The following is a 16,447-nucleotide window of genomic DNA, read 5'->3' as shown; positions in this document are numbered from 1 at the left end:
GTTTGGGGTTTATTGGCCGCATGGGTACTGTGGGTGATAAACCTTGTGAAGCTCTTCTTCCAGGACTACACCGAAATTTTAGCTCTCTTCTGGTTTGCAGACCTGGATTTGCTTCCCGTGAAGGAAGAGGCAATGGCATATGCTTGGACGTGTGTCTGTATAAACCCTTCATACTGGAGGTTACGTATTTAAGAAACTGTCTATTTAGGATTTTTTTTTGAATGGCTACCTCCTGGCAATGTGATACTTTAGAAAATGTCACTAAAGGTTAAGTTCCCCTCATAACAAACCTTTAGGTTTTGTCTAAGCATTGTTGGTCAGTGTTTGAGAATCTAGTTTAGTTCTTTAATCGCGTGAGATTTCTCCTGTATGGCGTGGCCCATGGTTTTAAGCATTAAAGAACATCTCCTTCCAGGTAGCTGCTGATTTATTAACATTGCAATGACATATTTGAAGCTGTTTTTTAAGCTGGTGTTGAAATACCCCTGGTATCGAGGTAGCATTTCCCTGTTTTTTACCTAAGTATCTGTTGATGCTTTTTTTGACATCCAGATGTAACAGAATTGTTCTGCACTGCTGGGACAGATGTGTGTAAATATAAACTGTTGAAGACACCATATTTGTCATGTTTGCAGCTTTGTACACTTACTATACTAGAATATGGCAAACATGAGATGTGCAGGATTTTCCAGTTAGCTCAGAAAATTCCCAAGATAGCAAGTAATGTGATTAAGTTTAAAGTTACTTCCTTCATTCTAGCTCTAAAATTTCAACTTGTTGCTACTCATTAATTTTTTTTTCTTTTCAACAAGAATCTTTCTGCCCTAGCCTTGTTGGCTTGATTTCTTTCATGAGCACTGTTTATTACTTGGTAACAGTCTAACTGGAGGACATACTACTCCTTAGTCCATATAGGACAAGTTTTTGATACACAATTAGAGGAATATACACAACTTTGTGTAGTACAGCACAGTATCAGCATCGTCTCTCCAACAGATTGTACTAACGTGCTATGGCACTGAGATGCAATCTTTTAATAAAAAGTACTTGATGTCAAGTACTTCTGTGTACTTGACACAGTCAGTACTCTTGACTGAAGATAAAAATTCAGAGCTGTCAGTTTAGCACTTATTTATTTAATTTACATGTAGGGAACAAATGCAAATACATAGCAGTAGAAACTGGCATTTTGAATTCCAAACACACCCTTAGCAGGCTTTCCCCTTTATGGAAAAAAGCCTCTTTCTCATCTGTAATGAGTTTTTTATGCCCTCCCCCCTGCTGGCTAATAAAATGCAATGTTCAGTGGTGTAACAGGGATCAGAATCCACCCCTAGCTTCCAAATGTTTGACTAGTTTGATTACTTAACCTTTGCAAATGTACTGAGCATTGGAATATATTTTGCATATTTCAGCATAATATTGAAAAATTTAATTTCTGTCAAAATTATATAATTGGGACACTTTATTAAACCACAAATATGTTCTGTTTTAATTTTACCTCTGGTAACATCAGAGTTTAACAGGGTATCACATACAACTTTTTCTTCTTGTAATAATTATCCTATTTTAAAACACTGGGAACTTACAAATTTATTTAGATATTACCTTCCTGTAAATTTCCACAGACACAGAAGAATCCTCCATGACACAACTAAGACTATACAATGATTTTTAGAAAGCAGATTCTGAAGTAGATCTCTGTAGAAGGGTAATTCAATGAATGTGTTAGTAATACAGGGCTATTAATGTGTAACAGTTGAGGTGAACGTAAGCCAGGCTTATGGTGAAGGAGCCACTCTGGCTTATTTGCTTACATATATTTTCTTTGTAAATGTGAATTTAGAAGTTTCTTCTGTATTAAGCAGCAAAAATTATGTTTTCTTTGCGAAGTGCTAATTTGGTTTGACGGAAGCAGAACCTTTCTGCCGAGATCCATGTTGCAGGCTAAAATGAACACTCAGTGTTGTCTTCCTGCAGGACTGCCACGTGGCTGCTCACGACGACTCACCACAATATAATATACCCTTGAAAATGAAACAGTCTAAAAGTAGCTACAGTATTTGGCCACACAAAGGAATGTTTTTATGTAGAATTATATGGCTTGTAATATTTCAGAAGTCAAGTAGTTTTCCTGTCAGCATAGTCCTTGTCCATCTGTGAAACACCAAATTAGACTGAATAATCATTATTTTCCTTACTATTTTGGACCATATTTAATATACTAGTGTTTCTACTGTAGCTGGGAATTGACTAGGAAGCTGCAAGGATATTTATTTTATCTCCTAGTGGTTGTCACAAATATTTGCCTTTATTATGATTAACTCAAAATGACTCTGCTTGGCGGTTTACATCAATGCTGCCACTCAAAAAAAACCAACCCCAAAAGTCAAAAAAGTTGGAGGAAATGTGAAATGTGGGAGAAAAGCTGCTTTGGATGTACTTCCATGCTGGCACTTTCCAAGGAAATTCTAATTATGTTAATGTCTTCAGCTCTTGCTTTTGAGCCTTTGTTTTTTAATTAGCAGAGTGCTTATGAAAGCCCCCTTCCTCTTCCCCTCGGGGGGCGTAAAGCAGCGCTGTTCCGAGCAAGCGCAGAGCCCTGGGGCACCGTCCCCCTGGGGTGACAACCCCGCGGGGTGTTTGGTGCACTCCCCCACCCCTGCACAGCGGCAGTCAGTCTTTCTTCAAGGCTGTTTCCTGTCGTTCTTAGAGAGCCAAAGATCCCAGTTCTGTTTCAGTACAGATCTGTGCGCACGGGGACGCACCGTACGATACATATTTATTTATGACTAATGGAAATGACTGTGATCCTATGCATAAATTGGTTGATGGGTCGAGGCATTGTCAGGCACTCCATTAAGGCTGCACAGGAAATTCTAAAGCCAGTTTGAGTTGACTTCTTTTTCTCAACTGACTATAATTTATGTTTGGATGTTCAGCTTTTAGACTTAGATCTTTTCTACTTTCTGGATAGAGACACTGAAAATTATTCCATCAGCTTTAGTCGATAAGGGGATTATAAGCAGCACATTCTGCTGTAAGGCAGAAACCTTTACATGCAGTATTTTTTCTACAGAGTGGTTACAGTAGATGGCATTGAAAGATGTACAAAATGCACACGTTCTCTCTGCAGGAGACTGCAAATTCACAAACTCATAAAGACTTTACAATATATACTTTTCAGTGTTGAAGAGAAAATCTGATTTTGAGTTAAGAAGTTTGGAAAATACAATTCATACACCTGCCTGCCCTAGATAGTAGAGGATATAAACTAATGGTTTCCCACTTTTCCATTGGAATGGCATATGTTGCATAAAAAAATTGGAGAGAACACTCTTTTTAGTTCACCTGTGACATCGTGATATATTGAGACCAAGGCAGCCTGAGAGAGGAAGAAAGAAGGCTGCGTAGTAAAGCTTCTGCAGTAGTCGGTCACTAACAGTCACCAGCAAACTCTGCTCCAGTCTGGGGGGCTCAGGAGAATCCTCTGGCTTAGGGGCAGATCCACCAGTGACTGCCTGCACTTTCCTTGTCTTCCTCTGCCTTCACCCTCCCTGAAGCAGGATAACTGTATGGGAACAGCAATAAGAACACCATCAATATCCACCTGAAAACCTGTCCAAAAGAGGACTGAGCAGACTGAGGACAGAATAATGCAAGTGGTTGTTACATACTCTTCTAGCTGGAACAAAAACTTAAAAGCCACTGTTGAGTACAAATGACTTCTCAAATGACTTACTGCAAAGCTGACTTTCCAGTTATAAAATGAATCAGATGGTTCTTGGATAGCTGAAAAACAAGAAAACCATCCACGCTGACAAAATTGTGCCTGTATGAAATGAAGCTCTGCTTGTTATTTAGAGGTGTCAGATGAAATCTGAGCCTAGCCTTATGAAGGACAGTCAGCTGTGGTTTTGCTTCCTGAGCTGTGGGTACAACTTTCCTCTGTGGGCATTTTCTTTAGTAGTCTATGCAGTGTTGCCACGTTGTCAACAGGAAAAACATATGCTCAGACTAGTTTCTTGCCTCAATCCAAATCTTGATCCTCACTGGGAATTTCGATTTGCAGCTGTGTAACTGAACTGCCAAAACCTTCAATAGACTTGAAAACCTAAACCAGAACTTGATTCTAATTTGCCCGTGTCTCTACCAGCAAATATATTTTTTAAAGATCGTCTGTAAGAGCAGGGGGTGCACGTTGTGTTTTCATCTGGTTGACAGTTTTCATCTGGTTGATGGGGGCTGCTGCTGTAAGCTGAAGAATGTAAACACTTTGCCGAGACACAGCAAAAATCCCAAACACCTATGTAGAAGAATGTCAAAAATCATCAAAATCCAAAACTTGCTGTGGAATGGAGAAAACATGGTCAAAACCAGTATTTATTTCATGTTTCATCCAGTTTCCCAGACTACCTTGGCACTTTTTCCTTCTGCATTCTCGTCTTACACAGACACCAAGAATTAGACTGCTGCTGCTACCAGTGTTCTGTGGCTCTTCAGTGGTGGGCCTGAACCCTGCAAATGAACAAGAGCTGGGATGCAAAGGAGTGGCAACACAGCTGGCACACAGAATCAACGGGATTGCAAAGAGCAGGAGAAAGTCAAATTTTTGCGTGTTGCCAACAAAAACTGCAACATTGGAGTAGTGATGATCCAGTGGAAGTCAGTGTGTGAGCAGCAAGTGGGACCCCAGTAAGCCCCAGTGTGTGTGTCTGCTGGTTTTGTGTGTGTGTGTGAGTATTCAAAAGGCAGCTAGATGGAAGGAGTGGTGAAAAAGGCCCATGCCCAGTACAAAGGCTGCACAGCCAGTGTTGGAAGCGGAGTTGTATGAGCTCTCCCATTAATCACCTTTTTATTTCTTCCTTCCCTTCCAGGTGCAAGTGGGAAGTACACCTCAGGACCAAAGAATTGTGGGATACATTTCCTGCACTCACTTGCAAGCTATTGCAGGTACTGTCCTAATCTGCTTATCTTAGATTTTCACTATTTCCAGGCCTGTGGTGCTATTCTTGTGCAAAAGTAGCGAGTGTTGCTCCTCCAGTATTTCTGGCAGAGTGCAGTGTGCATTGCAAATAGCAGTGAAATAGTGAAGGAAGGAGGGTAAACATGTATATCCCCCAAACTTCACATTTTCAGTCTTGAGTAATTAAGTATTATAGGGCACAAACAAGAATATCCCTTGAGAGCTTTTCTTGTCTTTGCTCCCTCTTAACCAAATGCTGTTATTTTAGCAAATACATTACTGTCATCATTACTCAACAGCATTTAGCAACCCACACTGTAAGTATCAGCATATAAACTAAAATTTCTTTGTACATAACGAGAGGTTTTTATCAGAAGATACAAGTTGGGACAGTTTTTCCATCAGAAATCAGCAGCTGGAATAAGCCCAAATTCTCTGGGTGTTGACCTGCAAATTTCATACATAAATGGCTAGCAAGTTCATACACTCATTGAAAAACTCTCTTGGTCACGGTTAAAAGCAGTTCCACTATTACATTTACACAGCATGCTCTGTGTCCTCTCTTTCGTAAAACAGTTTTTTCTAAGGTTGTTAAATAAAATGCAAAAACTCTCAGCAGGGTGTGGAAGAATTTTTTTTGAAATTTCACTGAATTATCTTAAAAAAGAATGAGGTGTTATTTAATAGCCGATTTCTGTGTCTGTGAGATATATGGACTCCACTGCTTTCCACAACCAGACTGAATTTCACCTAGTTCTGTCAGCCTGTGGTAGAGCCTGTTCCTCCTCGACCATCTTACGACCTTTTATGACTTTTTTGTATGCCAGTAGCTCAACACTCAGCTCTCCTTTTAATATTAATATTCAGAACAAGACTAAGGTAGATGGGTGGCCTTACCTCCATTTTACAACCCAAATCCAGAAAGCAAGGGGAAGAAAAGTTAGTAACTTTGGGTTGGTTTATTCCATTTTTAGTGTTCTGATGCATACATTTGGAAGTCAAGATGCTTCTCCCTTTTAGCTGTTTGCCTGAACACTCATCAGTTAAAACTGACAGATACTTGAAATTCTTTAAGGTATCTATGGAAAATTTTTCATGTATCTCTCCTATCTTTTGCATCCAAACTATCAATTCTATACTTGGAGTAGGTTAGTAATATAATAAAAGCCACATCTACAAAGCTTTACTTTGTGTAAAAGCAGAAATTATTTAGCCAGAGGGGTGGATATCCTTAGTTTTACTTGATGTGAGCTCCTGCGAGCTGTGGAGCACAACATAGCCCTCCTAGGCTGCTTGAAGACAGCATGTGTGCTGCAGACGGAGGCAAGACAGTAATGTATTATAAATGTAGAACTTTGAACCCGTGTGCTGCAGCGTGTCTGGGTTAGCCCAGTCAGGCAGCTGGCATTCATTCTAACTTTGTCAGTGCTTCAGTTGCAGAGACTGACTGGGGAACAAAACTGCCGTCCCTGAAGTACATTAGAGAGGCTGGATAGTTCTAAAGAAGATTCATTCATTTTTCAGCTACATTTTAACGTCCTTCTCTGCTTTTCTATTTTTAACTCTGGAATTATGGTAATGTACTGTGAGACTCCTGTTGTGGAGATAAGATTTGTTGCTGTTCTAGTTAAGGTTATAAATCTCCATTTTTAGTCCTGTTCCTCTTTACTGCTTAGTGATGTATTCTCAGTTAGTCTTTGATAACCGCATTGTGAAGTCCCTGAAACACTGAGGAGCAAGAGTGGGGAGGGAAGAAAACCAGGGAAGTAATGTTCTGTTTTCAAAGTCAGTCTAAACCTTCTTCAAGGGTAAAATGCAACCTTTCATTTTCCTACTTATGTTCTTGCTTCGTATTTTTAGGCTTATCTGGTTCAAACTACATTCACATAAAGCAAACAATGATTTAAGACTCTAACTGTCCTTTGATATATCATATTAGTTTATGTAACGAAATGGAAAACTAAAGTTCATAAGTTTGGCAGAGCTGTGCTTTCTGATTTGTATCATCTGATTCATAACATTTCACACATTAAAAAAATTATTCAAAAAACAGTTCAACGATGTAAAGATGTGGTATCTATAAAAACGAGCACTGTTTAAAAGGTTAGCCATTTAAATCATCTTGTCATACATGGCTGAGTGCAATTTGGCTTCCTTTTGAGGATACATAAACTTACACTTGACACTTCTGATACTTATGTGAGTGTAAAATGAAGGGATCCAACTGCTTATAGTCACAGACAAACTACTGGTGGTTTTTTTGAGAGATGTGCTGGCTCAACTCTGTTCTGAACAATTACTATTTTTTCAGACCTGACATTCACCTTTTCCAATTAAAGTTTAGAATTAGCTGTAGCTTATCCTCTCAATTCTCTATTACTGAATGGTGCTATGAAGCAGCTCTTCATTTCCTCTGTGGAAATAGCTGCATTTCAGTGACAAATGAAGGGATCCTTAATGAGACTTGAATGTAATTATTTTCCATGGGGCTGTTAAGTTTACATGGTTCTTTTATGTTCTTCAATTAGTCAGTGATTAATATTCTGGACAGGTTTTGCTGCCTAGAATCCTCCCACCTCCCAAGTCCCTTGGAGTCGTGCCTTTCAGACAACCCCACCAAGCCATTAAAACAGAGTAAGCCTCAAGCTAGTCCAGCCCAGGTCCAGGTGACATAGCGTGTTGGATGCGGTCTCATAACCTCGTTCATGTCCCCATTCGGGTTTAGTACGAACCTACTCGGCAGCAGTGGGGGTACTGGCAACTCCCACTTCTCTAGCACCAGCTTCAGGTTCCACAAGCCTACAGAGAGCTTAAGCAGAACTCATGTCAGGGCTGAGGGAGATCCATCAGCATCTCAAATTCTGGCTGCAATTAGGAGCAACTTCAGCACTAAGCATCGTTAGGCAGTGATTCCAGATGTGTCTGTGAAATAGCAAAGCTGGTGTACCCACACCGTGGCAGCCTGCCCTTGCCCTCGCTCAGTTGTGCTAACACCGCTGTTGTAGGCTGTGTTGCACTGGACTGGGGACCCAACCTAGAAGAAAAGTAACCCAGCGGAATAAAAGGGGTTTTTTTTTTGTTTTGTTCTTGGGAGTGGTTTGGTTTGGTTTTGTTTTCCCAGCCTATCCTGCATTATGTTACAAGCATAGGGGTCTGCTTAATCTGTCACACAGCCAGGTGTGACACAGCCTGTGTCATAGCTGCACTGAAACCTTTGGTTGTGACTTGGAAACAATTTTCCATTTTGACTAGGCTTTACAAGCTTTTTTTGCTCACCTTCCTCAGGTTCCCTGCCAATATATCCCATAGCACTTATCAGTGCTGAGAACTCCGGTTTTAAAAACCTCCACTGGATCTTTTAATTTCCTCTGACTAGGCCTGTCGGCTGCTCTGTTCAACCACCATAGTGCTCCTTCGAACGTCTTTCAGAGTGGGACAAAACAGTCTTCCTCAGTGGATAGTACCTACCTGCAGTTCTAACTTACGCCAGGATTTCACTTAGGCATTTCCAGTGTGAATGGAAAGGGCAAGTATGATTATCCTATAATGAACAAAGGTGAAGTATTTATTTTTGCTGGCGGAGGTTTCCCACACTACCCTTTCATCCGTTCACAAAATTTGAAGCTGAAGGGAATTTGCAAAGAATTTGGAAATGCTGACTGCAGGAACCAGTCATAACACAATTATTTGCGTTTTTCCAGGCCAGTTACTGAGGAAAAGAGTGTAGAGCAATTAGCAGAAACCTGTATCCTCCGGTTAATCACTGGTGGCAGTCAATCAGATCAGTGATTCTATCTGAATGTTTAATTAGAGCTGAAGGCTGGAAGAAGTTGAATGTTAGTGCTGGGAGTTACTGCCTAGTTCTCTTTTGTTAATATTTACTGACGCTGTTCCATTTCTGCAGCAGTTTCTGAAATGTCTGCTCCCCTGATTGTTCTGGATTCAGGTTTGGCTTCTCCTCCACTTAGGTGTCTGATTCGTTCAGTTATCTTTATCTCCAAAGCTATTGATCACTGGGTGCTGTTAAGACTGATTCTCACTAGTGACGTTTGCATATTGATACATGCAGTGCCTGCCATGTAGCTGCAGTAGGCTTGATACCATTAGTTTAATATTAATCTCAGAAAGCAGTTATATTCAAGTTGCATTAGAGGATCCCATCTTTTGTCATGGAAATGTACCTCACTTCATTGCACACGCTCCACGGAGTGTACTGAAGTGCGATTACTTCTATGACCTCTAGTGGGGATAATCAGAGATGCCAGACAATCTCAAGTTCTACACTTTTTCTAAAAAGAAATGAGTCATCTGTTTCTAGAGTTCCAAAGCCTACTGTTTTTCTGTAGAGCCCTGAGGTTATCTGGTATACAGTGCTGCCACAAAGGCTCAGCATTCTTACCAAGGGAGATGTATGTCACTATGTAGTTAATGCTTTTTTAATAATAGCAATGCATGTTACCAGACGCTTTTCACAATATCCTCCTAAATATTTTTGCCTGTCTGTTTTTTGTTCTTCTCAAGAGTTTTCAGTTTTGGTGAATTTTACCTTTGTGTGTTTCAGTTAAGTGGGTTTGCTACATTCTTCACGCTGGTCTGTGACAGGTTACTGCCAGAGTTTTATGTCCACATGGTAACGGCTGCATTATTTTATCACTCACCCTAGTGAAGCCATGCATGGATAATTCACAGAAAATGCAAAAAACCCTTGACAGTTCAGGGATGTAAAAGCCCACCTTAGACAGTTAAGCTATTTATATAATTTGTGGGAAGCAAGACAAGTTAGTTACTGCATTCTTGTCAACAAACACCATGCTTTAAAGTTATGAGGAAACAAAGGCAGGCCAGAGGAAAGTACTGGCCTAAGGGAGTAAGACTGAATAGAAAGATTCGGGTGCTGCAGGAGGAGGACAGTCCATGAATTGGAATAAGCTTTACCAGGAATGAGAAAGCTGAGACTGTTCAGCTTCAGGAGAAGGCTCAGAAAGGATCTTATCAAAGTGTGTAAATACCTGATGGAAGGTGTAAGGAAGATGGAGGGAGACTGTCCTCAGTGGTGCTGTGACAGGACAAGAGGCAATGGGCACAAGTTGAACTGCAACAAATGCCATTTAAACAAAGGAAAAAGTTTTTTACTGCAAGGGTGACTAAGCACTGGAACAGGTTCCCCAGAGGTAATGGGCATCTCCAAGCATGGAGATACTCAAAGCCTGACTGGGCATGGTCCTGAGCAACCTGCTGCAGGTTACTTGCTTGAGCAGAGGGGTTGGACCAGGAGATCTCCAGAGGTCCCTTTCAAGCTCATGCTCTCTGAGAATCTGTAACTTCATCTGCATATTTAGTTAAGCAGCATGTATGTGTTCGTCAGGCACAACTGTTGCGGTTAGTGTCACCCGCTCCAGGCTGTACTTGTTCCACATGACCTATTTCTTGTGCTTTTGTCTAGCTATGTCTTTACCGTAGGGCTTTCTTGTGCTGCTGGAGCAAGGGGTTTTCCCAAGAATGCACTGGTCTGGATTTGTGTCAAGCTGTGTGATGAGGGTACCAGCTGAACTTCAGGTACAAATAACTAGAAATGGTAGGTTAGGGAATAGATCTAGGAAGCACTTGTACCTGGTTTTATATTACAGCCCAAGTGGTAAAGATTTGTTGGGAATAACACAACTGGAAGCAAAAAAATCAGATTATTTGTTGTTGGAATTACTAGTTTGAAGAGATGAGTCAGTTTCAGAACCTACTTAAAGCTCTCACTTCACCTGGTCATGTTCTTTTTGATATCTGATTATTTAGGATTGTATCAAATCATGCCTAGTTGAACATTTCTGATTCAGTTTGTATTTAACTGTTGTTTTAACACCCCTCTGCCCCCAAGACATTCTTGAAAATCCAACCCGTCACAGGTTAATAGTGGTAGGAAGGAGAAGTCCTAATGCCTGAGGTTTGTCTGTCTGCTAACACAGTTACAGTGTGCTGCGGAGTTCACGTTTTACAAGTCTAAACAGTGCTGGGGGCAGCTGCAGTTGAGAGGAGTGCTTAACAAGCTGTCAGGATGCAGACTTAAATATTCATCTCCACAGTGGCCACTGAAAGCAGCTTGGAACATACATAACTGATGTTTTTAATTGTGTTTCACACCCTTTTAATAGCTAGCACAAAGTAGTAAATTAGGTTAAAATGAAACTGTAGTCAGGATAAGTCATTCTGGGTTTGCTGCTTTTCCTTTTGATTGTGGCATTTGAAAAAAAATCTTACATTTCGAAGAAAAGTTAATGTTCTGACTTGACATTTCAAGTCTGAAACAAGCAAAATTGTAACTGTTAACTATAGGTACAGTGAAAACAAAAGAATAGGGTAAAAAATTATTTCTAGACTCTGTCTCTTCCTGCACCTTTCCCCACATCAAGCTTTTGCTGTTAGCATTTTAAGAGAGCCGGTAATTAATTTTTTCTGAGACTTCATGTCACCTAATGTGCTTGAGATTAAGTGTGGTTAGTTGCTATAATTAAAGAGCTAGTTTGCATGTCAGACAGTTTCACAAACAAAAAATATTTGGTGACCAATCAATGTCAACCCTTCCACATCACTCCTATAAACCGGGGGCATATCCTCAGCAGGTGCAGTCCAGTGTAACCTCCCTGCAACTGGTGAAAAGGATCTGGCTTTTTATTTCTGAGGTACTGCCTACTTAAACCTGTATCTACGCATGCCTTTAAATCGATGAAAAATACTTCCAGTTTAGGCATTCCTACTTGAACACAAATAGAAATCTTCCTCAGATGGACTACTACAGTATGCTTAAGTTGAATTTACTATGGTTGTATATTTATTAGTAACACTTGAAAGTCACTTTTTTAAAAATTAGAAAGCAAAGAAAGATGAAGTGGTTCACCCATGAACATGCTCTCTGGTTTTGTCTGAAGTAGGATTTTAACTCTGAACTCCTGATTATAAATGTAGTGCATCAGATCATCCTCCTGTGTCTAGAAACATCATTTTGGCTGGCTGGCTGCAGCACTGACACCTTGTTGTCTTAGTTCTTCAGACATACCTGGTATGATTAATTCCAAAAGGAGATACTTAAATCATTAAAAAGTGTGGTTCCGAATGAATTTCATAATGGGCTAAGCACTACATACTGAGTACACTACTAGGCACATCATTTTTTATCTTGCACCCTTTTTCTCAAGATGTCTAGCAATAGCTTAGCAACTAATACGTGGCTGAGCAACATGCTTAAAGGAGGTCTTACTTCTTGGTTATTTGTTTGTTTGCTACAGGAGACACTACTGTTCGGTGTGAGCAACTGGATATGCTTCAAGATTGGCTGTCTGAATTCAGAAAATCTACCTCCTCCTCCAGTACAGCCAATCCAGAGGAGCTGGTGGCTTTTGATGTAATCTGTGGAGATCTCAACTTTGATAACTGCTCCTCTGGTAAGACAAGGTTTTCATTTTCCTGGTGTCTACCTGTTCCAAAAAGGAATGAGAAAGTTCTTGATTCCTGTGGGTTATAGCTGTTTACTAGTGACTGGCTTTTGCAAGGAAAGACTTAATTGCTACAGATAATTCTAAAATAAGTACTAGTCTTCAGATGAGCCAAGGAGAGTAGCTGACACTTAGGAGCTCTGTTATTAAGCATGATGTTTTTTAAGGTACGAAGGGAAAAATTTGTGACTTGTGGTAACAATAATGAGGACAGATCTGGTGGTTTAGCTTTACCTGAATTAGGTAAACACCTGTTGTCGTAGAATTTTAGTTACTAATGAAAGATGTGGTTGTTAATGGGATTTTTGTAGAGGAAAAAGTAGTAAATTCATGCAGTTAAAAATAATTTGATAGTGCGTATACACAGACGTAGGAGATTAATGCTGCAGAGAGAACTAAACAAATGCTGAATCAGAAAAAATTAACTGATGCTGTGTACTTCTGAGTTTTTTATTTTAATAAATTTTTACTATTTTTTTTCTATATTTGGATGCTGAGGGTACTAGAAAAAGAGCTCCACAAAACCATAATTAAAGGATGGTGCGTTCACAGAGATTGTAGCCTTTTCCAAACATAAATATTATTCTGTTAACAGTTAAACTGCCAACATGGAGTGCAGACACCTTTGTGTACCGTCCCTGCCTTCCAGCTCAGTACAGCCCAGGCCTCCAGCTGAGCTCCTTTACCCCGCAGCAATCGGCTCTGCTGGTTTGGAGCCAGCAAATGGCTCGGGGGAGCCCAGCCGCCCCCAAGGCCTGCCTTGAAAAGGCCGTTTGAGCCCAGGGCAGGTACAGCGAGGGGGGTTCCTCAGAGGGATCTCATCTGTGCTGCGTTACCAGGGAGACACGCAGTGTACAGGTGGGCTCAGGCTGCAGCACCCTGTCAGAATCAGCAATTCAGAGCAGAGTTTGTGGATTAACAGGTGAATTTCTGAACAGCACCTAGTGTGAATTCTGTAGCCTTGATAAGCAGCCCAGGTCACTGAGGCTGACAGCAACAACTGTAGCAAAAATAATTTTAAGAATGATGTAAAAAATAACCATTATTGTCTAATCTCATAACTTGTATGAGACATTTGGAATATTTTAGCAAAGTTGGAGAAACACTTTCATTGGGTAGAAAAGACCATTAACCCAAAATACAGCCCTTCTGGTGTATGTTTCTAGATCATATGTACAAAAAATAAATCAGTCACAACTATATGATCCAAAGTAAACTCAGAATGGTCTGAGAAGGTGCTGGCAAGTGCTGTGACTAGTAGAAAAATCTGCTGTGTACTGTGGAGGTGAACAGCAGGTGGTAATGGCTAGTTAAACAAACATGTATTGGGATAAAATACAATGGTAGCAGTGGGTAGTGAGTGTTTTAGGGAAGGAAGAAATGCCATCCAGAACAGATCTTCAGCTAGCCAAGCTGCTACACCGACAGGCTGAGGAGCCTGAGCAGGCCCCGGGAGGGGAGACAGAAGCTGGGGGACAAATGGACACATCTGCTGTGACTTGACTGTTTCACTTGCAATATTGTTGGAGGGAGGGAGTGGCCTGGAGGCAAAGGTGGCCATCAGGGAAATAAACAATCGGCTGCCTGGCAAAGGGGAGGCTGCCTGGTCAGATGGCCAGTGGGAAGGGGATGGGGAGAGAGCAGGAGGAGAGAGATGTCGGGAAGCCATGAGGCAGAATGTATGGCCTGGATTCTCGACCTGAGAGGTTCCGGCACTCTAACCAAGCACATAATAATTAATGCTATTGTGACCTTTCTTGCTGAAGAAAAAGTAAGAACAACTATTTGCTTTTCTAAATAATAGTTGTAAACACTGCAACTACTACTAAAGAGGACTGAAAAGTAGGTTATAAAAATCCATTTTATTTTTGCTCTCTGCTGCTCATTTACATATCTCACCCCCCCACTTTAAAATTCATGCAGCCTGGAAACTGAAATTAAGATGGCTATTTCATTTTTTGGTTTTAGATTTGCTTTCTTTCCCTATGCACTAAGCAAGATTGATGAAATGTTTTAAAGTTTTCTCCTCCACTTTTACATTACTCATCTTTTTAGCGACATTTGAATTCAACATCTTAAGATTAATTTTTTTAAAAGCAATAATCAGCTTCCTGTAATTCTGTCTATGATTTTTTGTATTCTTTCCCACTCCACAGACTGATGCAGCAAGTAATTAATGTTTCGGTGAATATCAAGCTTCTATTCTTAGATGTATTGATGGTACAGTTTTCAAAGGTCTCCAGGTCCATGGGTGACCTTATGCTTATGACAGATTTTCTGCAACTCAGTTTTCCCCTCCAGCTTTACAGAACATTATGACAACATTCACAGTGAATTCACACTTAGTGGGAGCATTATTAAAAAGTTACTTACTGTCAGGTTGCTTTGGACTGACTTGTGTAAAAGTCTATTATGTTTTTAAACCTTTTAGCATAAGATAAAGAGCCTTCCAGTCAGATGGGTTAAGTTTGTCTCATCAGCCGTGATTTGTCAGTGCCACAGTTGCAAATTAATCATGACAAAATTTTAATCTATCTAGTTTCTGAGGGAAATTTTGTAGACACGTAACAAAGGAAGACTTGGAGAAATGAACAATTGCATAGCTTTTGTCTTCTACTTTTCCATAAATAAACCAACTGGCTGTTCAATCAGATAGCAAGAGCAATTCTGTGCACTGCATTCCTGGCAAATCTTAGGGAGGTCAGTCCTCTGATCCTCTGCACAATGCCAGGGCTACCCTGGCAAATTCATTTTTCAGTCTCCCTGCAATTACAAGAATGTTCTCAAGATCAAGAGCTAGTTGGGGCAGGGCAGGGGGGGGAAGCTAGGAAGATGTCATGAGACAGATCAGCTGGTGCGGATGCCATAGCTGAAGGATGCCAGCTGAATTAATGACAATTAATAACAAAATGGCAGAGGTGCCAACAGCTCCGAACACAGTACCACTGTGCTCCACATGTCTTCTGCTTCCCCCTTCATAAGGAGAGGTCAATAGCTTCTTCACTTGCCAAGAACATTTTACCCAAGGAGATTCCTACAGTGATTCCTAGAGCATGTGAGCTACATTCTAAGATACACAGCTCACGGTTCAAATTTTTATTTCTGACTTCGGAGGAGTCCATTTTCATGCGTACTTACATATTCTGTTGTCTCAGCAATAGGCAGTGACAGATAGGTGACAGTAGCTCCAAACACAGATGAATATTCTGTCAGTCCCAAGAGAGTCTTCAAGTGAGGCTAAGAAGTTTTAACCTTGTAAAAGGTGTAAGTGCTGCAAGAAAGAAAGTTATCAGGAGCTGTTGCCAGGTTTTTTGCCATTTAACCATTCCATAAAAATGGAATTGTAGCAGCTGGTATTTTCAAGTCCTGGTTGTACTTGTTTCCCAGGTATACTGCTTGCTGTGTTAAACAGCATGCACAGAACTAGAACTTCTTTATTTATTCAGTGTCTAAAATTCTGATGTATACATTTCTGTAGGATATCTTACTAAATCCTAGGAGCTTGATGTGCTATATGCTTTAAATGCAAGGAGCACTGTAGTAATTAGGAAGAAATTAATTTACAGTTGATAGATAGGTCATGCTGATTATGTTTAGAATGGCTTTAATGCTGTAGATAATACCCCAAGCAAATTATCAATTGTCTGCCCTTTATCTATTAGAGCTTGGAAAACATTGTCGGGGACTTCTGAAGCAAGTAAAGTACAAGCTTTTATCTTCGAACTTGCTGAGATGTGTAGACACACCCACAAACAGCCATTTACATTGCCATTGTGAAGTCAGTCCAATTCTCCATTGTGTGATCTATCTCAACAAAAGTTTTGTACCAGTGTAAGCAATGCTATGTCAATGGCAGGGTAAGGAAATATCTTGGAAAACTTTCCCTTCAGTCAACAGCTAGAAACTACCAGAAAACGTCTTTCATAGAAGGGATTTGTAGGAAAGCACTGTTATTAGCAGGCATTTGTTGGAATTTCTGATCAAGACGAGATCCTGCTGT

General features: G+C 40.4%; 2 protein-coding genes across 3 annotated transcripts in view; one reads left to right on the top strand and one right to left on the bottom strand.

Annotated features, from left to right (window-relative positions):
* Positions 1-16,447, top strand: part of SMPD3 (sphingomyelin phosphodiesterase 3) — a 118,528-nt gene that overhangs the window by 93,011 nt on the left and 9,070 nt on the right. For both annotated transcript variants that reach the window (XM_074913670.1, XM_074913671.1), the window contains exons 3-4: positions 4,878-4,953; positions 12,241-12,396. In XM_074913670.1, the coding sequence (XP_074769771.1) occupies positions 4,878-4,953; positions 12,241-12,396 (232 nt within the window). The remainder of the gene's footprint in view (positions 1-4,877; positions 4,954-12,240; positions 12,397-16,447) is intronic.
* Positions 843-16,447, bottom strand: part of PRMT7 (protein arginine methyltransferase 7) — a 63,554-nt gene continuing 47,949 nt past the window's right edge. The window contains exons 20-21 of the mRNA XM_074913669.1: positions 15,586-15,718; positions 843-3,571 (exon numbers count right to left, since the gene is read on the bottom strand). The gene's annotated coding sequence lies outside the window, so the exon portion shown is untranslated. The remainder of the gene's footprint in view (positions 3,572-15,585; positions 15,719-16,447) is intronic.

The sequence above is a fragment of the Athene noctua genome, chromosome 9 (genome assembly GCF_965140245.1).
Source record: "Athene noctua chromosome 9, bAthNoc1.hap1.1, whole genome shotgun sequence".
Classification (NCBI taxonomy): Eukaryota; Metazoa; Chordata; class Aves; order Strigiformes; family Strigidae; genus Athene; species Athene noctua.
The sequence above is the reverse complement of the archived record's forward strand: the minus strand, read 5'-3'. Positions and strand labels throughout refer to the sequence as shown.